The 25,237-nt window shown below is 39.8% G+C and overlaps 1 protein-coding gene across 4 annotated transcripts in view; it reads left to right on the top strand.

Annotated features, from left to right (window-relative positions):
- Window positions 1-25,237, top strand: part of MYRIP (myosin VIIA and Rab interacting protein) — a 273,298-nt gene that overhangs the window by 158,891 nt on the left and 89,170 nt on the right. For all 4 annotated transcript variants that reach the window (XM_021385994.1, XM_021385995.1, XM_021385996.1 and 1 more), the window contains one exon: window positions 11,032-11,253. In XM_021385994.1, the coding sequence (XP_021241669.1) occupies window positions 11,032-11,253 (222 nt within the window). The remainder of the gene's footprint in view (window positions 1-11,031; window positions 11,254-25,237) is intronic.

Here is a 25,237-nt window from a genome sequence, read left to right as displayed (position 1 = left end):
TATTAGCATTTCATATTATTCTTTTTTTGTTTGTTTGAGGGTAGGTATTTATTTTTGAGAAGGAATTTTGGTGCAGTTTTGGTTTATGACCATCTTCTCATAGCATTTCAGGCTGCAGATACCAAATGTGGAGGTTTGACTCCTTGTTCCATCACTCCATCTGCCTCACCATACCACGGGGCTGGTGGGATTCCTGGAGTAATCAGCATCAGCTGATGCAATGCAATCCACCCTACTGGGCAGATCCAGCTCCAGACCAATGAATCCCATCCTGATACAGCTTAAACTATGAGCAAGATGGCAATATTTAACTCAGGGAATCAGACCACCTTCCCTGAAGCAAACCAACTGAACCAAGTGCTGTGTGTGATTCAAACAGCCAGTCTGCCCTTGGTGTGCTGAGTTCTCTGCTCCTTCTGCCATAGCCAGAAGGACTGTGCAGAGCAAGGGAGTCATGTCTGGGTCTGACTGTGCCTTGAGCTCCGCACGGGTGAGATCTCTTCCATCCACTGCTTATAGAGAGAGAAAGATGCATGGGGAAGGGAAGAAAGGTGTCAGAGATCTGAATGGCAAGATCTGCAGAAGAACTGAATAATGGTATTCGTAACCCTTTTTTACTAAAGAAGTCACTTTCAGAGCAGAACTTGGCAAAGCACGTCATTTTAAAAGCATTGAAGAGAACCACTCTGTCTTTTCCAGATATTCAACATCTAATCACCTTTCTGAAAATATTTGTCCTTCTCCTGTGGGAAAGGCCACAGGGTACAGCCTCCTGTACCATGGAGAAGTCACATTCTTTAAAAGGGAGGGGGGGGGTGAGGTGTGGAGAGTATTGAGTAGGAGAGAATCCCAGCCTTTACTTTCAAGAGTTATTGAATAATGTGTTTTTTTTCTATATGTGTATGCACCCCTTCACACACACATAGAATAAAGCTAAATGCCTGCAACTTTAAGCTGCAAAATAAAGATCATTAATTTCTAAATAAATTCCAGATTATTAGCTTTTCTTATTATTTGTGGTAGCTCACTGATTTCCGTTCATTTCATTACTTAATATTCTTTTAAATGTTAAAATATTAGTATGCTATTAAATTTGCAGAGATGTTCCTACAATAAAAAGATTCTGGATTAAGTTAGGAGATATTAATTATGAGATATCTGAAATGTTGTAATGAGGCTAAATGGAGATAGGGTTTTTGGTAAATTCTCCTGTTACTATAGCAATAGCATATGCTAACACTTTTCAAAGGACTGTGTTAGATATGTGTTTGAATGGGGAGGTAGGGGTGCTGTCAATATTTTCCTGCCCCTTTGCTGAGATTTGTCAGTTTTGTCATAAGGAACAGGCTGTTGCTTCTAGAAGGTGCTAATATTGCTGTAAAACACACTGGAGTCATGTAGGTTAAATACAAAATGTATTCTGTGGGAACAGATTCTTTTGTCTGCCAAAGTACTGTCTTGAGTACAATAGAGGTATATAGTAAATCTAAGCTTATATGTCTTTGTCTTCATAAAAATAAAACCCACACTGATGCTGCAACGATTTCTATACTTAAGAAAATCATTATTTATAGGTTTAAATTTACTAAAAAAAAAACAACTATTTGAATTGCATATTCTAAGTAGAATATCTTAAAACAGTGTTTACTATGCATTAGGAGCATGGGCAGCATGAAGAGGAGCTAGAATAGGGAAGTGCACTCAAGGAGTGGTGCACATACAGCTCTATTGAAAGTATTGTGTTCTAGCAGTACACGCACAGCCCTCTGCTCTTGGGATTTGTCGTGCTGCACAACCTGCTTCCATAGCAAGCCCTGCTGTTCACTCTGCTACATGTTCTTCTTTATTCTGCTGTGTGTTCTTTGGGAAAGTTCAAGGAAAATTCCCTTTGATGAATAGGGAAGTAAATAATAGTAACTCGGTGAGAACACTGATTTAGGGTACGTTTTTAGGGCTGTGTTGCTGGAGTCCCACCAGGAGGAGGGAATGATGACTCACGGTGAACACTCAGTGTTTCTCGGAGGCAACATCTGTGTTGCTCTCCCACTGTATGCTAGCTGGGCTGTGAGTTGTGTCTTGTAAGGTCAGGCTGGATGGTGCTGTGAAAGGAACCCGGGAAGAAGAAATCTTGAACATAGTAAGAGTGTTTCTGTTCTGAAAGGAAATTGTTCAAGTTGATGCAAGCATAAATTTGGATGACTGTCAGTGAGAGACTCATGGATGCCACCAGCATGCAAAGGAGGTATCACGCAAGTATGATGGAAAAATGTGTACATTTTAATAATTTTTTTTGTTCTGTTTACACTGAATAATGCTTTGATCTGATGAATGCTTGTCTGTATTTATTGCTCTGATACAACCGAAAGGGATAAATAAGGTCCCTAGCTGCAGATGTCCTTCTACTGCAAGTCAGGGCCTGCTGGGACAAGCATGGAGGTCCCCAGTGAGAGAGGCATGGGGACAGGCGCAGAGTGACATGTGACAAATGGCAGAAGGTACAGGCAAATGTACACTACTTGTTTAATGTTTTCATTTCCTCTACTGGTCGTGAATGCGCAGTTAAATACTTGAAGGAGGAAGAAGTTGGTCAACGTGACAAGAAATTCAGTTTTCGTCCCTTTAAATTAGATGTACCTTTAACTGTTATTTTTCCTTCCTCCTGCTTGATTACAAGGACAAAGAAGTCAGGATTGGATAGGTGACAAAATGCATTATCTTGAGCTATGAAATGGTAAGTAGACAGCGACTGATGCAGAAATAATGCATTTGAGAGGCTTTTAGAACTACGCTTTGACTGCTAAATATGTAGGATAATGCTTAATAATGTAGGGAATATAGGGAATAGATAGCTGATAGGCTCTGGAGTTTAACAGGACAAATCAATTACTGCTTATCACAAGTAGTTTGTGCTGTCAGTTCAGTGCAGTTCTGTAGACTTCTTGCTATCTATGGAAAAGATTTGGGAAGGACATTCAAAAACAAAATAAAATTATGCTGTAATCACCTTAGAATATGCAAGAAACATTGATATATTAGTATTAGGAGGATACTGGAAAGAAGGTGAAAAATATGCTTCAGGGAGAGCAAAATGACATTTATCAAGAGGAAATGAGGTAGACAAAGATGTAGTGAATGTTTATATAAATATAAATCACTGTATAAAATGGAAAATTAAAAGCAGGGAAGAAATTTGAGGAGGGTGGTAAACCTCTAATGGCGTTTTACCAGATTGTTAGGATGTTTGATGGGGTAATACACTGTAGAGTTACATTTTTGTGCTCTGACAGGAAGATGTCTCAAAACACTAAACAAACATTAAGCAAAGCTTTAAATTTTGTAGTCAGTTTGGGTTGATATGGCATATACAGGTGAAATTATAAACTAGATGAAAACTGGCTGGATGAGTAAGCTCAGACAGTGGTGGTCAGGGCCTCACTGGTTAGCTGTGTTATGTCTTGGGGAGTGGTATTTTAGTGGGGCTAATTTGGTTTAATGCCTCCATTCATGTTCTGGGCTGTGAGATGCATCCACATTCTTCAGGTCCATGAACAGTACTGAGTTGGGTGGAGGAATCCTGAGAGGGTGGAAAAATGAGCTGCTGGGAACCTGCATTTTGGGTGGAACAAGCCCATGCAGCAGTATGGGATTGACACTGACTGTCCAGTGATAAACTCTGAAGAAGGAGGCCTACCTGAGTAGGTACCTCAATATATAGTAACTCAAGACACGTTTTTCTTCCATTAATTTTTCCAGTTGCTGTCTGGATCTCTGCTAACTTCAACATTCACAGTGCTCAGTGGTAACCATCAGTACAGATGTAATAATGCCCAGGATTTGACTTGGAGGTCCTGAACCTGTCCCAAATACCAGTGAAGCATCTCACTTCAGAACACCCTTCCTGTCTGCAAAGTAGTCTCTAACTGAGCTAGGAGGATGGAAGAGAAAGAAAAGTGAGGTGTTAGAAGTAAAGTGTTAAAACCCAGATATATTTCCATGTGTTCTGTGTGGCACTATTGGAACAAGAGGGCAAAGGGATCCATACAGCATTGATTCTTGGAAAAGATCGTTTCAGCTTTCATGCAGAGATCTCTGATGTTGCAGGAACTCCCCAGAATATCTGCTTTGTAGCTTCAGACCTGCTTCTCCCTCCTGCTCCCCATTGTATTCAGGGGATTTCAAAGCCCATCAGTTCAGCATACAGAGTCTGTCCTCCTTTGAGTGACAATATGGCAAAAGAAAATGGGGTTAAATAAAATCTCTTGATAATTTACAGGTTTACGGATTGAGAGGAAGGAATTTAAAATCATATCTGCATACTGTTTATTCATTTAACTACACTCTGGCATGTCAGTCATTTCCATTTGGTGACACACACTGATTGACAGTGCTTGTGTCAGCAACAGAAAAGGAAACCTCACTTAAGCACCTCCAGCACAGTGTGTACAGAGTCCTAGTGCATAATCCTTCATTACCTGAAGCAGCATCACCAGAGCATAGAATTGCTAACAGACTAGGGGAGAGCCTGGTACAAGAAGGTGAGCATTGGTCTGGGTTGAGTGAGCCACATCTAATAGGTGCTGACTGAGGCTGCTCTCTGTCTAGCAAGTTTGTTGTCTGATACATGGTTTTAAGACCAGGCTAAGTGTCAGCATGTTGCCATTTTTTCTGCTTCTGTCAGCAGCGGAACTAGTTCAGCACGTAGCCTCCACAGCTTGGTCTTCACGACATTTATTTTGTAGTATTTAATAAGAGATGCAAATGTGCTACTGCAACTCTTTTTTCATTATCAGAAATGTTGACAAATGTAAAAGAAAAAAAAAGCAAAGAAGCACCAGTATTTCCACGGTGCTGGATTTCTTTCCTTTTAGAAAGAGATACTTTTTAATAGAGATAATGTTATTTTTCACAGTGCTGTCTCAGGTTGTAGAAGGATAACTTTATTTGTTAGAGGTGAACTGTACATCCTTTGTTTCAGTGAGAACTTATTCAGCTACATGGAGCATCACTACCATGATGTTATGGTGGCAATGTCACTGGGGTTATATGGAGTCCATTCATCCTCCACGTAGTTGTTGCAAAGCCTGGTTTAAAATAAAAAGCACTCAAGTAGGTTTTTATTCTTGTCTATCACTTAACCTTAACTAAATATAAAAGTAATTTATCCCAAGCTCCTGACCACCTCGTTATCCAATGAGATCTCTGATGGCATTCAAGTTGCATGCCAATCAGCTCCCCTTTCATTGGTCTGCTCCTGTTATGCCCCCTTCATGATGTTCACACTGTTGGTGGCCATGTGGTGAGCGCTCCTGACGTAGTGGTTTTCCTAACTAGCCTACTGTCAGTCAATATTAAGAATTGCTATTGATTTTAGAACGTTACTACATCAGTTCTGGATGCTTTTAAAATTCTTGTCTCTTGGGCTCAATTCCCTCATGTCCTGTGGATGCGGATGCTGCTTCCACTTTTTCCAGTGTAAACATCACTGACCTTGCTGTATTCATTCACGCTTTACAACCGGTTAATGAGAGAAAAGTCACTCCAGCTCCTCTGCCCTCTAGTATTCAGTCTGTCTGTCTGAATGCACAGTGGTCACTGAATCTTTACATTGATTTTTAATGGCAACAGGCTGTTGTCATAGGCATTTTGAGTTAAGTGGCAAAGGCAAGACTTGGACAACAGTTTTAAGGAGTTTTAATGGGACATTATCATCAGTTAATACATAGCACCATGTTGCTCCTGCTTCAGAAGAGAGGACGAGAAAAGTGAAAAGGTAAGTTTTGATAGAATACCCAAAATTTTATAGAAACAAGTAGCTGGAGGGGAAAGAAGAACCTGAAGAGATGCTAGTGAGATAGCAGGTAGAAGAATGCAGCTCCAGTTGGAATAATTTGACTGTGAAATATTCATCATACAGCAAGTATGATTACAAGATACAACAAGTAGTTTTCTGGTAACAGTTCATGAGCTTCTTAATGCTTGAATGCTGAGGTGGTGCCCCCCTCACTCCCAAAGACTATGTTTTTTCTAGTTTTGAGGGATTCTTAAGATTACTTTTTCCTTTATTTCTCTCCTCGTTTCTGGTGCACTCTTACTGTCTAATCCTCCCAGCAGCATAGCTGCTGCTGCTGGATCAATATCTGTTTGCAGATGAAAGGGCTGTGTTCTTCCACAGGTCCCCAATTGCAAGGAGAGCTTTTGCACATGTACTGACATGGTTTTTTGACAGCACCAGCAGCATGTAGAATACTGACTGATAGGCGTATGAAGCGTTAAATATACCATGAGGCACAACTGTGACTTGTGTTGATAGATGCCTAGAAAAAAGCCACTTTTTAGGATAATGAATTAATTTGGCATTTACTTCAAAGGCAGAGTGCTCTCATTCACTTGGCATTACATTCACCTGGTTATCCACTTGTAGGGAAAAAAAAAAACACAAAAATCAGGGCTTATACATATAGCAATGACTTTTTAAACCTGTTTCTCAAGTGTATCCTAGGCTTCCTCCCAGCCTGCTTTAAACCTCACAGCATTATCTTACTGTGACTAATCGGCAAGGTGTGTATGGCTGTTAATTTGGAGGTTGCAGCTCCACCTGCTCCGGCCCTTGAGCAGTAATCACAGGAACACCTCAAGGGGAGGCGCATGGGGCCTTGCAGGATTTCAGGTTCACTAACTGAAATACAGAATAATTGCAGCTGTGGAGCTGTGTGAATATTGAACTGTGGCTTAGAGAAACAACAAATGCTCTTACTGCACTGCTAGTTTAAAAATAGAACAAACTTTTCTAACAGAAGGTTTGGAAAAATAGCAGAAAAGCATTTCTCAAACAAGTTTGTATTTCTGCATTCAGGGGGTACGATTATATACAATACCAATTGTTTAATAGCAATTTATTATAGAAAAATGTATTGTTCAGGCAAATGTTGAGGAATCATGTTTGAAACTGCCTGTTTCTGAAGCTGAGGCCATTGTAATCGCCCAGAGAAAATGGCTTCAAGCATGTTGAAACTTCCAGAATAGAACTGCACAGAGACTTTGCCATGACAGTCATGCTCCAAATAAATGTTACCCTATTCACTGATGAGCAGGATCTCAGTTATCTGCATGCTGTACAAGAGAATTTTATCTGGATAAGGCAATCAAGTGTTGTGGAAAAACAGGTTGAGGGATTTCTATGAATATTAGCTGTAAATTTGTTGCTTGCAAGGTTAAAACAGTGGAGAGGACTATATGATCACTCATGAGAGATGCTGTAAAAGTGTTCTTTCAATATACAGGGGGTTTCTTTGGATAAAATGATTTCATTGTTGCCACTGTGTGTTTTATGATTACAGCATTTGTACAGCAGATACCATTCACAAACCAGCAAAATGAAACATCATACTCACAAATGCGGTGGAAAAAAACACATGGTGGTTGAAGAGGGGAAGAAGACTATTAACCCTCAGCATATAATAATAATATCTAGATCCATACCAATATCGTAAAAAGTATTCCTCACCTGACTTTTTGTGGGATTACATGCTGGAAGGAGTCTATTACCCAAAACACTGACTGAAATACTCATAGATTTTTATTATGCAGATTAATTTGTACAGGCCTCTGGAAAATCTAAATATGCATCTGTGTATTTTGGAACTTTCAATTCAAGAGAATGTTCTTTGACAGAATTAGTCTTGTTGACAGATGTGTTGCATGTCTTTCTTCGGTTCTTATGTATTTAAAGGCAATGGGTGAAATGCATCCACTTGAAAAGGAAAATGAAATCCAATCTTACATTCATTCACACAGCAGGAGTTCTCATCTCTGCAGATTCTTATTACTGCATTGCACATAACCGTAATAGCTGCATCTTCAGTTGTGACTTGAGTGATGGGGATAAATTCTGTCATTTGTGGTTCCTGCTCTTCCATCCTTTTCCCCAGAGGGATTTTTGTGTGTGTGTGTGGAGTCTTTTTTATTGCCTTATTTGTGTGCATATTTTGCACACCTATAAATTGCATTCCCCTCCCTGAGTTTGCAGAGGGAAGTAGATACATGAGAGTGCACTCACATTCACCCTCTTTGCTCAGTCCCTTCTCTTTATCTGTGTTTTGTTGAGGAAAATGATGTTGCTTGGGTTGGAAAGGTGAAAGCTTGCCATGTAGATCCTGACCTCCCTCTTAGAAAAATTTGTCTCCTGTAAGAGTGACTTCCATCCTCCTGTAAGCAAACTCAATTGCATGAGAGAATCAGTGTTGCTGACTGCAGCCTTTTCACCTCTTTCCTTGGACAATTGTTATGATCCTTTTTCTTGCATCGAGTTGTTTGAACATCCTGAAGGGAAAGACTGAGGCTTTCAAAAGTGTTCCTCAAGTACCTTGAACTTCACCTTGCACCTCATGAATTCCAGTGCCTCAGACTTTCAGTTGGAAGTTGAAGCTCACATTCACCTTGCTGAAGTCATGTGCAAGTGAGGTTTTTGAGTATTGCTAGGAATAAACCAGACCCTACTATTCCCTTTGACCATATAGCTTACATCAAAGCAGACAGATCCGGTTACCTGCCAGTGTTGTGTTGTAGCTCACCTTTGTAAGAAACAGGTTTTACTTCCAAGAGAAGTGTGTGAAGAGTAGTCTTTTGGCTTCAATGACGAGCCCTTTTGACTGTCCTTTTAGCTGTTGGACTCCCAATAAAAACTGGAATACCCTTTGGGAGAGGTAGTATATGAGGGGCTTCATTTGTTAAAGCCATTTCTTTTCTGTTCTGCCTGGTTTCCTGTGGAACTGAGACTTTTTCTTTCATGTTTTTCACTGTCTGCCTCCCTGACCCTATCGTATTGACTTTTTGCATCTGTTGGCCAATTTTATTCCTGTTTAACAGTGAGGCAGATGCCTTAATGATATTAAGGTTCTACCCCTGTAATGGATGTTGGCAGCTGGATAGAGGAGAAAGATGTAATTAATGCCTGTGCTGATGAAAAGGCTGCAGTGTGTGCTCAGCTTTTTTTAGGTATCAGGCTTTATTAGCTCTGTTGTGAACAAAACTGCCTGGTTTTATACTCTGCAAGCATTGTTATAGTGTTTTAGTAGGTGGCTTTGCTTCTGTGGTTTACCCTGCTATAGTGTGTAAGAGCCCTGAGGGGCGGAGGTGGTTCAAAACATCATTGAGTGTGCAGGGCAGTACTACCCAGTATCAAAGAGTTGCTCATTCTGGGAGATAAACAGAGCCATAGGAGGACAAAAGTCTCTTCTCACTGCTCCTTCTGACTTCAACTTCTCAGGCGTCCTTATCTTGTAGGGAAGCCAACATCTGCTGCTTGGGACCTCCACCTTCAAGTACAGGTTGCACTACAGAGGAATGGGGATGAGACAAAGGGTCTCATTGTCCCCTGTAATCTGCACGATATTTCTGTCCTCTTACACGAGGAAGCCAGTTTGACCTGTGCAATTCAGACTTCTCTGCTCATGTGTGATAATCTCTTACATTTTTCACCTTGATTCGTCCTATAAAAAGGCGCAGAAATAAGAAAGATATGCCGTCTGAACAAAAGTCATAAAGATGATTTGCTTGAAACTCTGAAGAGTATTTGAGTTCCAGCAGGTGGTCTAAGTTGGCCAAGCCTTTGTGTTGGGAACAAACAACAGAAAAATACATTGGTTTTGAAGCTTAAAATTTATAAAACGTTTGTATTTGAAATATAGCTAAAAATGATATATGCGCAAGTTCAGAAATTACATGCATTAGAACACTACCTTAGTTGCCTTTTAGACTTGAGGTTTGGAATAGACCTGCCAGACTTTCATAAAATAAGCTGTTTTTATTTGAGTTATGAACCTGAGGCAGAAATGGCAAATGAGAAGATGTATTGCCTAGTCATGTGAGTCTTTTTTAACATTCCAGGCTTGGCTCTTAATGGCACTCACAGATGATCTTGGTTTGAGTTTCTGAATAAGTACTCAGTAAGAGCATTCTTTTCTCTCCTATAGCAAGCTATTTAAGTGTTAATTTAAATGCAAGTCATCACGTTGTGACTGTGTTCCTGCAACTTAATCTGTCCCTTGTGGTACCTTTAGGTTTGGGGTTTTTTTTTTAGACTTTTATGTTACTCCAGTCTTACAAGTGTTTCTAATCAGCATTTGGAAATAGTAAGTTAGCTACCACTAACTGAGAAACAGTTATATATGTTTATATATATAACTGTATATAACACACTATTGTTCTAGGCTTTTGCTACCACGTTTTTCATTAACACTGATTTTTTTTTCCTCTTAATGTAGATACTAGCTGTGGATGCCATTTACTGTCTACTTGCACAACTGTTTGTTCTGACTGTTATTTATTATTCATATTGTGGAATAGATTGCCTAGTTTGTAATAAATAAATAAATACACCGTAAAATGGAAGATAAATTAATGAATACTCCCTATAAAGTCTGTCTTTTTAATAAATGAGCTCTTCTGTTGGAATACAGACAACTCAAAGGATCGGCAAACATTTTCACAAACTTTGCAGTTGGCTTAGTATTGGTCCTAACATAGAAAAACACCCATATCTCTCTTAAAAGAAGTATGACTAACTTCCTTAACTGAACTATTACAAATAATGAGGTAGATCAAAGCAAACTTTGCACTTTTTGTTGTCAAAACTATTGATGAGTAGTGGTTTTTATTACTGTACACCAAGTCCTTTGACTGTTCTAGGCTGATTTGTGATTTACAAAGTGCTCCGAAAGCAGCCATGTATTTTCAGATGCCACTAGGCCTTTGTGCAGCTGGAGTACGTGGAGCAGCAGCCTGACTTTGCACAGGATTGTGTTGCTGGGGCGGAGTGGAGGGAGATAGTTTGCTCTGAGTCACAACTCAAGAGTTTGTGTGGGTCAGGCTCATGCAATTCCAGAGAATATAGGAACTTTGGCTTTGCAATTCTGGATTTAAAATATGCATTTTTGACATTTGTTTTGCACCTGCAAAAGTTATAACATGAGGACATGGGAAGAGGAGAAAGGCAAAGATTTATACTTTTGTTCCTTTTTGTTGTTGTTTCAGTGAAATGAAGCAGAAGTTGGATGAAGAGGGTAACAAGTGCAGCATCCTTTCCAAGCAGCAGAAGTTCAACGAGCACTGCTGTATTCGCTGCTGTTCACCTTTCACGTTTCTTATCAACAGCAAGCGACAGTGCCAAGACTGCAAGTACAACATCTGCAAGAGCTGCAGCTCTTACCAGAAGAAGGAGAAAGCTTGGATTTGCAGTGTCTGCCAGCAAGCAAGGTAGGGACATATTGCTCAACAACCTGTGGAAAGCAGCTGTGGCCTGAGCCACACTTTTCCCCGTGTCTGTTGTAAGTAGTTAAGTCTGGCAGGATGGGACGTGAAGTACCTGTATATGGAGTGATTAATTTGTCCCTGAGATGTGATGTGCCTGTTTTTCTAGGGGTTAATTTGTTCTGAGAATGTTTGGTTACCTGTTGCATTTCCCAGGCTTGTTTCTCTGGACTGATGAATCAGCACGCACTAATTAGACACAGCTTGTACAGGGCTGTGATCTTAAATGTCTAAGTGACTAATGTAACCTGAGAGCAGTTAATCGTTTTTCAACAAATCCACTGATAGTTGGGGAGGGAAAGGAAAAGTATTGGTGACCAGATCATCCAGCTGTGATTGTGCTTTGGAGTGCTTTTCCTAGTGCTGGCTTGTTGGTGGAGATGCTTTGAGCTTACTTTGGCAAATAACAGCACAAGAGAGCAGAGCAACTTGTTATAATTCTTAATGTTTGTTAAGAAAATGCTACCAGGCTTCTGTTTGCAGCTGGTATCAGTGATTTACTCTTTCACCCTTTTGAGCACGCTGCTAGGGATACTCTGCTTTACAGTTTAACGCTTGCACTAGTATTACTACTACTACTACTAATAGTGTAAGCCATTAAAATGCATGTTCTTTAAGATTTTCTAAACCAATCACATTATACTACTGAGCTATAGGAGAGTGTGCCTACAGATCCATCAAAAAATAAGGTAAACAGACAACTGAGGGCTGTTTGCCTCAACTTTTTCATGACTCTCCAGCATTCCGGGTTCCCGTCTTCTGGTCTCACCATTTATCTATTAGAAGATCTCCATCTTTGTAGTGAGTGGGAATGTGTACACCTAATACTTTCATACCTTTGCATCCATCTGTTGTATGATTCTCTCACTTGTTCTCAAAACCCTCACTCAGGTGATGAGAGTTCATCACCTGCTGGCCTCCTTGAGCTGGGCTTTGAGCAGTGGGGCATTGCCTGGTCTGCAGAGCAATACTGTTCTGCTCCACGGAAGCTGCTTTGCTGTTTGTGATCCTTAGCTAATGACAGTGAGTAACACACAGAGACCCGAATACTGCTCCTTTTGTCTTTAATGATGCTGACTTATGAAAAATACATTGATGCTGCATAAACTCAGAGTTCACACAATAAAAGTAGTAGTCTGAGCAGCTCAAAATGGGTCCCAAAAGTTGTCACCATGGTTGCTTGCAAGACAAATTTATTTGAATAGATAAGAGAACTGGTTTTTTTTGTTTTTCACATTTCGACTATTGGCTCAACTTGCTATGCTAATTTGGCTGCTTCTATTATTTACCTTCATAGAGTCTCAGTCCAGAGTTATTTTTGCATGTTCTTTACAACACTTTCATTTGAGCTGGCTTGTAACTAGACTCTAGCAATTAGCGTCAGTAGCAAATCTAATTGTCTTATGGAACTTAAAAATGAATTAGATTAATTAGATATGCATTAGCTTTTTAAAATATACATTACAATGAGAATTAAGAACAATTAATGTCTAGTCTACCTGCAATGTCCAATAAATTTTACTCCAACTGGTGTGAATTGGAAATAATACCACGTAATGTAAAAACAGAGGAGTGCTTCTAATGACACAAAAATTTGGCAAAGCCTTGGGACAGTTCTTGAAAAAACATAGTAGTTCTAGTTAATAATTGCACTTTATATTTGTTTGTTGATACATTTAGCTGTAACAAAACAGTTGGTTTCATGGCTTAGTTGTGGAGAGCTAATTAAAGTATAAGGCTGCTTAGCTAAACTTGTTTTGTGCTCAAGCAGGCTGAACCATCTGCTGAAAGGAAGCTGAAGCTTGTTTTAGATATTCTGCTTCAGCTGCAGCTTTGTGTGTACTTATGTGAGAGTTGGGTATTAGGGACCTGCATGAGGTCCCCATCTGACAATTGAGATACAGAATTCAGAAGCTGTGACTTTATTGTGTAAATGCCAGGAAATGTGTATTTTTCATTCTGAGATAGAATTGCATAGGGACACTGGCTTTGTATGTGGAAAAACAGAAAAGGTATTTTTTGGGTTCTGGTTTTTTTTTTTTTTTGGTTGGTTGGTTTTTGTTGTTGTTGTTTTGTTTGTTTTTATGTCCTCTAAACGATCCCAATAATGTCCCACATAAGGGATTTACTAATTTTAAGTAAGCAGCAGTGAAAGTCATTTTCCTCAGCTGCATGTATTTGTAGAAATTGATACAATTCATTCTACAAATGCCTGCTGCTCTACTTCAGTTTTCTTCCTCATCTTTCTCCCACCATTATTTCTGGTTTATAACCTATCTGGCTCCCTCTGCTTACCATAAATTGATACTCTCTCTGGAAGCTTGTGGAAGCATCACAGAGGATCACAGATGCCAGCTACTTCTGCTTACAGGATCCATGAAGAGCAAGGGCAGTAGCTTGTGTTTTGCACAAGAGCCAGGAGCAGTCTTTGGTTTATTCTGTTGCTCTGTAGCTGAGGAAGAAAAGGGAGAGGGAGAGGTGTGCAAACAATTTCAGTTCTGCTAGACAGAGTAAAGCTGTACTTGCATAACACAACCAACTGCAGTGCTGCACCCCGTCTGAAAGAAAAGTAAAAACAGAATTGGACAGAAGAGTAGAAGAGAGCTTTATTAAAATGGCTGAACAGAAGTGTTAATTTGGTGATAGCCTCGGGAGCGAGCGTGCAGCTGAGTGCCCTCATCTGCACTCCAATTTTAGCTGTGCTCTTGATTGCTGAGAGAAGTTCTCGTGCCTCAGGTTTCCTCATGTGCAGAATGGGTTTAATGACGCTGAGCCCTTGGAGGTCAGCGGTTAAAATGTTAAATCCTGTGGCTGTGGAGTGCTAAGTATGAATAATGTACTCTTATTACCAAAGTTTTGCTACAGCCAGCTTAGGTAAAACCTTGGCTTCCTGTGTTGCCATAACAGGGAAAAGCAAGTGCTTGGATACTTGTAGGGGGTGAATGAGGATACAATATCACAGCTTTATTTTCAATGCTAGTATGTAAAAGTTTGCCTGTGTTGGGCCACACCTACCTTCTGCAAGTCCTACAAATTACTGAAGGTTTTCCATGGCACAAATGAGTATTATGCAAGTAGTGTGCAAAAATGTCGAGAGCGCTGAACTGGAGCATAAGTAAGGAGGGATGGAACAGGTTTTTTTCTGTATAATAAGCAACATATGCATTACAGATTGGCCTTACTTAGCCTTTCAGTTTTACAGCAGCCAAGGACTTTCAATGGAGTTGACAAGTGGAAAGCTAATTAAAAAACGCCGGATTCTTTATTTTAAGCGTGATTGTTCCTATGTGTTGTGTTGGACCATCCCTCTGCTACAGCATATTTATGAGGCAACAGTTGGGACTGATAGCTGTAATACACTCCCCACAGGTAGGCAGTTTGGGAATCTGAGAAACCTCTCAGAATCAGCCTTTCCTTGTCCTCTTTAGGACTGCAGGACGCTTACTTGCCCAGCAGAGGTTGGTTTCTCATTCGTGTATTTTTTCCCCTCTAGATTGGGTTTCTAAGATGCCTCTTAGCATAAGATTGTTTGGGAAATGTTTTTCAAAGCACGTTAATCTGAAAAGCTTTTAAGCTTTTTTTTTTTTTTTTTAAACTACTGTTGAGTTAGTTTCAGTGAAAGCTCCCTTGGGAAAAAAGGTAGTGAAGTTCAAATAATAAACTTACGGATGTTTATTTTGAATTAGAAGAATAAAAAAAAAGCAAACAAAAAATCTCAGTTGTTTAACAACTAAGGTGTGTTTTTCTAACTTCTAGATCAGATGTTCCATTTCTGGCTTTTCTAACTTCTAGATCAGATGTTCCATTTCTGGCTCAAATCAGAGCGTCTTCCTGTTTCATTGCATTAGGGCTTCTACACGTGTAATAAAGAAAAAAATGTGCTGTGGCTGGCACTTTTAAGGAACCTTTAAACAGAACAGAGTGAGCTTTCAAGTAGACATCCTTAAATGACTGATATGAAAGATTTCTGCCTTACTTGACATATATTTGGTTCCGTGAGCATGCAATTGCTGAGTCTTCAGGTTTTCTCCTGCTGCATTTGTGTAACTGTCAAGCTTTGGGAAAGCACAGAAGTCAGTGACCTGCTCCGGCTGCTACTGCCTTTGCTACTTCCACGAGCGAAGTCAGGACTGGCCTGTGCTCTGCTGGTCCTATGTGTGAGCTCTTTGCTCTTTTTTGGAAAGTCTGACTGTGGAGATGCTGGGTTTGTAAGTGAATTAAAAGAACGGGGCATCAAGTAGGGAGTTCTCTGCAGTGAAGAAAGAGTCTTCTCCCACCTTAGGAGTACAATGTAGCTGTTATTTATACTGGTATTGTAAGCCCCTCTGTTATTATGAGCTATATATGAGGGTTGTTTCCACAGTAAACAAGTAATTCAGATTTTTTTGTGCCAAATTCTATTATTTTTATTCCCCTTCCTGTGGATCCAAGGCCCTCTGTGGCTCCTCAGTGCCTATTCCTCCAAAAGATTTCTCCTGTTAGCTGTGAACAGCTGCCCAGTTATATGTGAGTACCCTCAGAAAGCACTGTAAGTGCTGTGGTTTGCACGAGTTTTTTCTTGGTGATAAAATTGGAAATCCTCCAGACTTGCAGCCACTAGCCCTGAATGGCAGTAATAAACGTGTCTTTCCTCTAGCTAATGTGCTTTGCAATCCTCTTCAAAGGTTCTTCTGTTACCAAATAAGTTAAAATTAAATTTGTCATTTTAAAAAAGCTTAACCGTACAAAAAGCAAATCCCTCGTGCTCTTTTTCTTCAGACACATCTCTCACTTGAAATAGATATTGAAGCACTCACTGCTTAGCGTCTTCAGTAAGAATCTGTGAGACCAGGCATTTACAAATTTCAGTAAATCATTCTGCTTCTGTGACCCAGGGGAAAAGAAAGGTGGAAAAAGCAATTGCCTGGTCTTTCTGCCAAAGACAAGAAATGTTTTCTAAATGTATATGCAAAATCATTTTTCTGTACTTCTTTGTAGTAGCATTTCTTTTCTGCACTCAGTTTTTTTGTAAAATCTTTTTTGAGATACTGAGTTGACATCTGGCTGTGGAACTAATTATGTTTCTTGCATCTTCCATCCCATCTGCTTTCAAAATATGACCCTATACTTCTGGATGATGAAATAAGTGGTAATGCCTGCGGAGCTGTCTCTTCTGGGAGTATGTTTCCTACCCTTTTCTACCCTACATCACATCTGTATCTTCTGCTGTAGCTTTCCAGGCAAATGTCTTCTTCATTCATGCGCTCTTTGGGAGCTAATAGACAGCCCTTATGTTTATCTTGTACTCGCAAATAAAGTTATTTTAATTCAGGGGAAAACCGTCTGTGACCTACAGCTGTTCTTGAGTTTGCATCTTCATTCATTTGAAGTTGTTGTATCTTTTTTTTGCAGAAGCAGCTTCAGAGATGAAGATTGGATTTTGACAGAGTACCTAAATAAAAGCCTTCTAAAACTAAAACACTTTTGAATCAGCTGGTTGATCATAGCAAAAGAAAACTTCATTTTCAAATCAGTGTTGGATTTACAGTGTGCTTAGGAATTTCTTTGATAAAATGTTTTCATCAGAACACTGCTTTAGTTAAAAATGGAAATTCTTCATAGGCACGTACATGTTTTGACTGGAAAATGATGAGGTCCGGCAGAGAAATTTTGAAAAGGAGCCTTTGAGAGAGAGATCCCAGGCCTGAAATATGGGAGCTGGGATTGAAACCTCTCCTCAGTATCAGACTGGTCAGTTCATTTCCCAGTATTGAACAATTTGTTATAAAATCTGTCTTTTGCTCTCCCCATTGTCCCCAAAGATATTTAAAATGGATGAGTTTCAGGAATGACTGTGGTATGGTTTTAGGGTTTGACTTTTGTCTCTTGATGTCAACAGGGAATTTGTGGAGCTCTTTTGTTAGTCCCCTTGTTTAGGAGCTGTTCTGTGACCAGGGGATCTTGCTTCATTTTGGGGAAGTAATCTTTGGAAGGTACTGGGATGGCCTTTGCTGCTCTAGCTGTGGGACTGATTGCACTTATCATTTTGGTTTTAGTTTTAATAGTCTGTAAAGCTTGTTGCAATTTGGTGAGTGATGTCGCTTGGCAACATGTGCAAGTTGGGTGTCCTCAGTGACGCCTTTAGGTCTCACCTCTGCCCACCAATGTGCAGACTGAGGGGTGCTTTTCCATACCTCAGTGTGAGGGAGGTTTCCTACTCTTTTCATGAGGCTCCCAGGAGATAATTAGTGGTGAATTTTGTTTGTATGTTTGATTAAAAAATATCCTGTTCCATCATCTGTGACAGTCTGAGGTTGTGCAGGCGGTTAACAGGATAAAGAAAGCAGTACGGTTCACACAGTCTTCAACTGGCTGATGACAGATTGGCTTCGTGTGTTTTTCCAGGCTGGTCAGTATTGCAACACACAGGGTAGAGGTTGAAACATAGAATCTTGAATGAATGCTTGCGTGATAGAAGAGATCATTGGAAAGCATGCATCAGTAGTCACAGTAGTAACTGTCTCACTGATGTGTTTGCAGTGCTTCATAACCTAGGTGACTTCTTAGGTTCTCTGTATCTCTCAGGTAGCTGCAATTGCCAGGAGCACTTTCAATCTTTGGCAAGACGAGAAATGAATTAGTGTCAGAGGCAGGGAAGGAATTTATGATTTGTTTCCCCCATCCTGCAAACTCAGTTATCCATGCATCTCTCTCTGATGGCAGTGCATATACCTGATCAAAAATGCTTTTGGAAATTATCCTGAGGGGAAAAAGAATTGCAGAGTGCTGTATTATGAAGAAGTGCCCACTGTGAATGACGTTCTGAGTATCTCTATTGCCTGTATTTTGGAAATCCTGAGCTATTCATTTTTTGGAGGATAGTGATTTTGTTGCAACAAAAAACCACCAACATTGCAGTCGGTCCTTTAAGTCTTAAGGTCTATGATCTGTGCCAAATGTCCGTTGGTGTTTTGCTTCTAGGATCAGACGGCTGTTGGAAGTAAGGAAATTTGAAGTCAGTATTTAGAATTTGGCCCTCTGAATGAGATTCCTGGAGTACAGAAAGTAGACCACTCACATGGAAAAGATACACAACAATTGTTTCTGTTACTCCTAAACATAGTGTGGCAATAGATTTTCTTGTTTCTTGTCAAGGAAATTACAATTAGAGACTGAATATTCTTGGGAAGCCCCAGTTTTCCAGTCTCATGCAGAATTTGAGGGCTGGTTTTCAGACCTGTGCAAGAGTTTTTGAGTCTATTCTGTGTAGTGCATTCAAGTGCCGTATTTTTCACTTTTGATGTTTTCTACTTGCTAGCAAAGAACGTGACAAGAACAAGAGAAGCGGTAACAAAATAGAGCAAAAGGAGATTGACAGGATAAGTAGAAGGAGGAGGTTGAGGGGAATAGTACAATTATAGTTTGAAAAATTAGTCACGTAACGTGTCACTGTAATTCCCAACTTGCAATTAACAGCACAAATCTCCATAGAAGATTAGTAACTCTTGAGAGTGATGTTCAGGATCCCGAACAACTCTTCCAGTATATAGTTTGCAAATTGGCTGACAGTTACCTGCCCCTCATGTGCCTATGAGGGCTTACTATATGCTTACTATAATTAGTTACTTATGCTTACTATAATTAGTGCCAGCAAAACCTGAACTGCAGTTAGCAAGCTGGCTGTGACTTTGCAATATGCTTGGTTTATGAATAGCTAGGAGCAATCCCATCATGATTTCCAGTATTCTCCTATGTTCTCTGCCTCTTGCCCATTTCTGGGCACCTCTGAGAAGAGGCTGGCCTGCCTTCTACAAGCCCCCCTATGCTCATAACCTTTGAGCTTGGGGTTCAGCCAGATTTCCACCCATGTTCCAGTCCACTCGTGCAGTCTGTACCTCACCAGTGTGGATACAAGCTGGCAATGGGATGTGGCTGCGGCCCTATTCTTGATCTGTCATGATCTGTCTGTGTTAGTCCAGAGCACAAAGATGACCTCGCATATTCTGTGCTATTTAGGTGACTAGATACCTGGTAGATTAATACCCAAAAGTTTTTTCATGGTTCTTCTTTGCACAGAAGAGTCTGAGGAAAAATGCAGAGGTAAGCCTGAAGGTATGCACTTTGCTGACCTCACTATAGTGACTTTTCTGATACTCACTTTTAGCAGTTACTCACTTTTGATAGTGGGATTGAAGGATGCCAAAGGAACTCCTCAGGTGCTCAGCCTGAGCTCCAGCAGTAGCTCCTAGAGTAATTTGGCTGTGAAAAAAGTTAAGGAAAGAATTTCAGGATAGAAGTTCTCTGTGATCTGAGAGAGCCCTGACTTCAGCCCTGCAGGCTCTTCAGAGTGCTTTATTCAAACCCTCTGACTTCTAAAGGGATATAGAGCATTACGTTAAATGAGCATATATGTAGACTTTTGAAGACTTGGTCCAAGTTCAGCAGCGTTTGACAGCTGCAGTTGCTCAGATGCATTTACTGATGCTAAGGAGTCATCTGATGGAATTACTGCCCTGGAATTCTGCAAGTCCAGACTCAGCTCCCAGTCTTCCTTCAGACCATCTCTGTCTAAAGGCAGTTATATTAAGCTTTGTGTGCTCTCATTCTTTATTGGTGAAATATAATAGAGAATAGCAGCAAATTCATTTGTGTTTCAGTGTAGAGCTTCTCAGGGAAGGGCTGCCTCCACAATCTACTCAAATCTCAGGTACAGATGATGGCTGCTACCGGAATGCAAGTGCAGATCAGCACCATTTCTGAACTCTCCTTTATATAGATGGGTGCCTTTGGGTATGCCTTTTAGCCTTTACATAGCCTTTGTCAATTCTTTTCACACAAAGATTCTGCTCAAATGTACTGTTCTACATTTAAAGGCACACAATACACCATACATCCCTATACCCTTTCTGTAACACAAAAAAAGTTGCTGTCCCAGCACTACTGAGGCCGAAAAGTGTTAGCTCACAGAATTACTTTTTAAAATAGAAAGTGAATTTATGCAATCTGATTGACAAAGCTTCTGAATTATGCTGAATCTCATGAGCTGTCTAATATTTGCACACTTTTCATTTAGGTTATAAAGGCATCATTCTGGCTTCCGAAATTATTTGGACACTTCCATTTTGCTGGATGATTGCTGATGCTGATTCTGTGCAATTCAAATGTCTTTGGATGGTTTACGAAGGACAGGAGAACTTCAAATTCAAAACACAGCTTTAGTATATATATAAAGGTAGAAAACGAACACATTTTTGCTAAAGAGGAAAAGTGTTTCTTTCATATCTTCCCATGTCTCATATATTAGGCATATATAAGAGCTAGTAGATAGTTATTTCACTGTATGTCGAGGATTTTTGTTTTTTGTTTTTATTCCTCTGCAGGTGCCAGAACTGATCAAATGAGGAAGCAGGCAGCAGACCTGGGTCCTTCTTATTCACTGCCTGGTGTAGGGAAGGCCACCCTACCTTTATTGCTCCATTATGAGAGAGCTAATAATCCCTACCAAAAAAAAATGTGTTTATATAACCTTTGTATAACTACTTTTTTACTTGAGGTCATGCTGACCTGGAGTGTCCAATTGAAAACAGGATGTGAGAGGCATCATATGGGAAATCAGGGCTTTGGAAGGCTCTGATAATTTTATGGTGTGTTAGTAAGGATCTACAGGTACCCCATCCAGCCAACCAGTTGAGACATTTTAAAACTTATGTCCTCCTGAGTCTTCTCTAAGGATCAGCCCAGAATCTCATCTATCAGAAGCAGGGTATTACCGGTCTCCTTCTCCCTGCAAGCTTTGCTGTGTTTCCACACGTGCTCTGCAGCCTGCCTGTTCTTTGTTAGCGTATGAGTTTGAAGAATGACTTACCGTGGCAGGAGAGTTTAAGTTATTCTTTTGCTGGAGGACTGGGTAACTCCAGAGGTTCATCTGGAGTCAGAAAGGCATCAAGATAGTTCAGAATTTGCTTCCCTGTGTGCTTTAACATGGGAAATCAGGGGAAGCAGATCTGGGGTTTCTGCCATCAAAGCCAAACAAGTCATATACTTATAACTATTAATCATTACTGCCATTACTGCAGTAGTCTATTTTTTCTGTAGTCAAGACAATTCCGTTGAACCTCAGAAGGCTATGTAGAAAAAACATCCTTTCCTGTCTAAATAGTTGTGAAGTGAAATCTGAGGAGAACTTGCTGGCAAATTCCTACGGTTGGTAACATAGCAGATGGGAAATGAGATCTTGATCAGAAAATAAAAATAAAAATAAAGCCTTGTGTTTAGTGAAGGGAAACACTTCCTCCATAGTAGCTGTCCGTAGATGCTAGATTTCATGGTTTAAGTATTTTTTTTAATAGTGAGTCAAAATCTAAAAATAGTGCTTCTCCTAGTTACCGCATGGATGGGGATTGTCATACATCCTCATTAACAGTCTGTTTAAGATTGGCATCTGATGCTAGCTGGTTTGGTTGAAATTGGGCAGCTGATATATAAGCTGTAAATGTTCCCTGCTAATGCAATTTTTCACAATTAACCTGGTACGCTGTAGTGGGATCTCTTAAATCACAGTAAATCTTGTTCATGGAATCAACTGTGAGCATCTTAATACAAATAGCACCTCCTGACCCTTCTCCGGGGACCATCTGGAGAAATTTTCAAAGATGGTGCATCTGGGGGCAAAAATAAGGACTTAAAATGAGAGAAAATTGGGATTCTGAAAGTCATTTCCATTTAGCAGGGACTGTAGAAATACCTGCATGTTACAAATTTCACTGCTTTAACCGATGGAAGATAAAATCTGTATGTAGCAAAATGAATAATGTCCTTCATTTATAAGATCTGGATCATTCCATGATTCTATGATACTGTGATTCTGCAAAACTGCTTGAGCAATTGCTAGTTAAGGAACATAGACAGCACCTTCCAAATTCAGTTACTTTTATTTTTGTCAGGAAAGAGCAATATCTGATGGGAAAGAATTAGCTTCTTATGAGAACGCTCTTATCTGGGACTCTGTATTAGCGACAATTTCCTCCACAGTGAGAAGTTTCTATTATGCCAAGCTTGAAAGCCTAACTTTCCTGCCATGGTTTTGTGCAGGTTTCCTTGAGCAAAAATGTCTTTCCCCTGCAGTAGCAAAGACTGCAGCAAAACCAAGGAGGACTTGGATGGGGAACCAGGTGCTAAATGGCATTGTTGCTTCCCCGTGATTTTTCCTAATCCCATAAGCAACATACCAGCTGCTTAGATTTTTTCTCCTATTCAATATTTATACAACAAGCAGAAAATCCTCCCATTTCCTCATTTAAAATGAACACCTTCTGCTAGCACATCGTCTTCCTAGAAGGAGTCAAATGCTCTTTGGTACCAAAGCCCATACAGCAAATCTTCAGAGCCTCAGCTTGCGAGGCACTGGCAGACTGGCCTTTCTGGTGAAAACAGATTTCCCCTCAGACACAAATCTAGTAGGTCCCTTCTGCTTTTAATTCCTGCCGAATAACTGTCTGCAGATGTTTCTACAGATTCATCTCCAGCCTGAACACTGCCCTTAGAATAAATGTAGTAGTGAGAGTCTGCAGAAAGCAAAATGGTTTTGCCGTTATCAAGTAAAATGATTTTGCAGTTATCCCTACAGTTGGTATCTGTTGAGAATGCTGCTTTTATGCCTAATAATTTAGAAAACCTGCAGTATCATGGGATGTTGCTGTGGATCTAAACGAAATTAATTCAAGCTGACACTAAGGTTTGAATGAGCTTTTTTTTTCCCTACAACCAGGGAGCTGTACCATGCCACCCTTTTTTATTTTAATAAATTGCTACATTGGTTAGTGCAGTTTTGCAGAAGGATAATATTTTTTTTTAAGTGATAACAAACTCTTCCCATGAGAGAGTGCTGCCTGGATGGCTGCTGTTACGCCTTTCTCGCAATTCGTGGTTATTCTTCACCAGTTCTTCCTGTTGTCAAGTTTACACTGTAAGTTGGCTTACAACGTGCTTCCAAACCCTTTATCTGTTCTAGATAAAGCCTCTGCCACATTCCTTGCACACTCCGTGTTTCCTTTGATGCCATGAGTTCTGTTGTGTGTAAAAGCTCTGTGTCTAAATGGCTTTCCTGTGTATTTACAACCTGTTTGGCCTTGTTACAGAAGGACAGTAGAGATGCTAATTTGGAATATTTAAAAATCCACAGTGCTGCTGTCAAGTCATGGAAAAACACTGTGAAACCCAATCTGCCTTTCAGCGTCAGCAGTGCAGATATGTAATGGGATCATGTGGTCCTGTTTTAGTTGATGTAAATAAATATTCACTAACATCATATGCGAAATGTTACTTGATGTTATTATGCCAGTACTGTTTGTGCTTCCATAATTGAAGTTAAAATGAATTTAACATTGGAAGCAGGGCTTCGTAAGAGGCATACTTCACAAGAGGGATCGTTCATATTACCCCTAGGATTAACAAATGTTTAGGAAGTTGAAGTAAGTATTCTGAAAATGTTGCATGTATCTTGATTAATTTGAATTTAATCTAATTTATAAATCATTTCTGTCCATAATATAAAGTAATGACAGAACAGGGTAAGTTGCTCAGACTTGCCGTTTCACTAAATCACTGAAACCCTTTGCAGTTGGTATATTTGGAAAATTTACTCTTCGGTCATCATTTTTCCACCTTTCTCTGTAACTGAAAACTGCTTTCTCCACGGGGAATTAAAACATAACCTTTCTCTGTCACAAATACTTCAAATCCCCTCCCTCTCCCAAGATGACTTCCACTACTCTTCCATTCAACAGGATAGACAGACATCTTTTAAAATGTGCTTTAGTGATCTCTTGCAGGAGCTGAATCTAAGCCCTGTCTTGGCGGGACCTTGCATTTAAACTATCTCTGATGTGTGCAGTATAGACATATTCATGTTGTCTTCCCAAGTGAACCATAACTTTTGCTGTGTCCTAGTGCAGTCTGAGTAGAAATGAAAAATGATCTTTAAAAATATTTAAAAATCTAACCTGGAAGTTGTAAGCCTTCTACATTCACTATAGAGGTACACTTACAGCATGTGATGGTTATAGATTTTAGTAGCTTGAGTAATTCTGCTTTGCAGTTACATACCTGGATTTTAATTGTATCTATTTGAGATGGAAGTTGACCTTTCAGTTTGTTGGGTTTGGGAAGGTTGGCACGAATTTTTGATTTTTTTAACATGAGGTGACTGCTACAGACTCTCAACTGCAATGCTAGGTTAGGATATGATTAAAAAAATTAAAATCAGGTGTTTAGATTATATTGAGGGGGAAAATCTTACATTTAGGGCGAGGTTCAGGTTGGATATTAGGAAAAAATTCTTCTCAGAAGGGGTGATGATGCACTGGCACAGGCTGCCCAGGGAGGTGCTGGAGTCACCATTCCTGGAGGTGTTCAAGAAGCGGGTGGATGTGGCACTGAGGGACATGGTCAGTCAGCATGGAGATGATGGATTGGTGGTTGGACTAGATAATATAGAGGTCTTTTCCAACCTTAATAATTCTGTGATTTTTGGAGACTATTTTGTCCTTGTTTTGGATACCTGCTATTTAAAACTTGAACCATTTTCCTACAGCTCTTCCATTTGTCTTCACTGTCAGACATTTTCATGGTTACATGTGACTTTTCTTCTTTCCCCTTCTCTAGCTTTACCTTGAAATGTAAGAGTTGATTATTGCTGAGAAAAGACACATCTCAGATAGACTGTAGTGATCTTGGATATTTTTACTGATGTTACATTGTATCAGCTAATGTGATAGCTTTATTCTTTGCATTAATAGTGATCTGGTTCTTTTTTACTTTCCAAATATATAAATATTTAACGCATTGTGTAGAAGCTTGAAGACTACCAAAAGAAAGTCATTGGGATTGTTTAAAGAGAATCTGATGGTTTAAGTGCCTCTGTGACACACACAGATATTTAAAGGACATTTAA

The sequence above is a fragment of the Numida meleagris genome, chromosome 2, assembly GCF_002078875.1.
Source record: "Numida meleagris isolate 19003 breed g44 Domestic line chromosome 2, NumMel1.0, whole genome shotgun sequence".
Lineage (NCBI taxonomy): Eukaryota > Metazoa > Chordata > Aves > Galliformes > Numididae > Numida > Numida meleagris.
The sequence above is the reverse complement of the archived record's forward strand: the minus strand, read 5'-3'. Positions and strand labels throughout refer to the sequence as shown.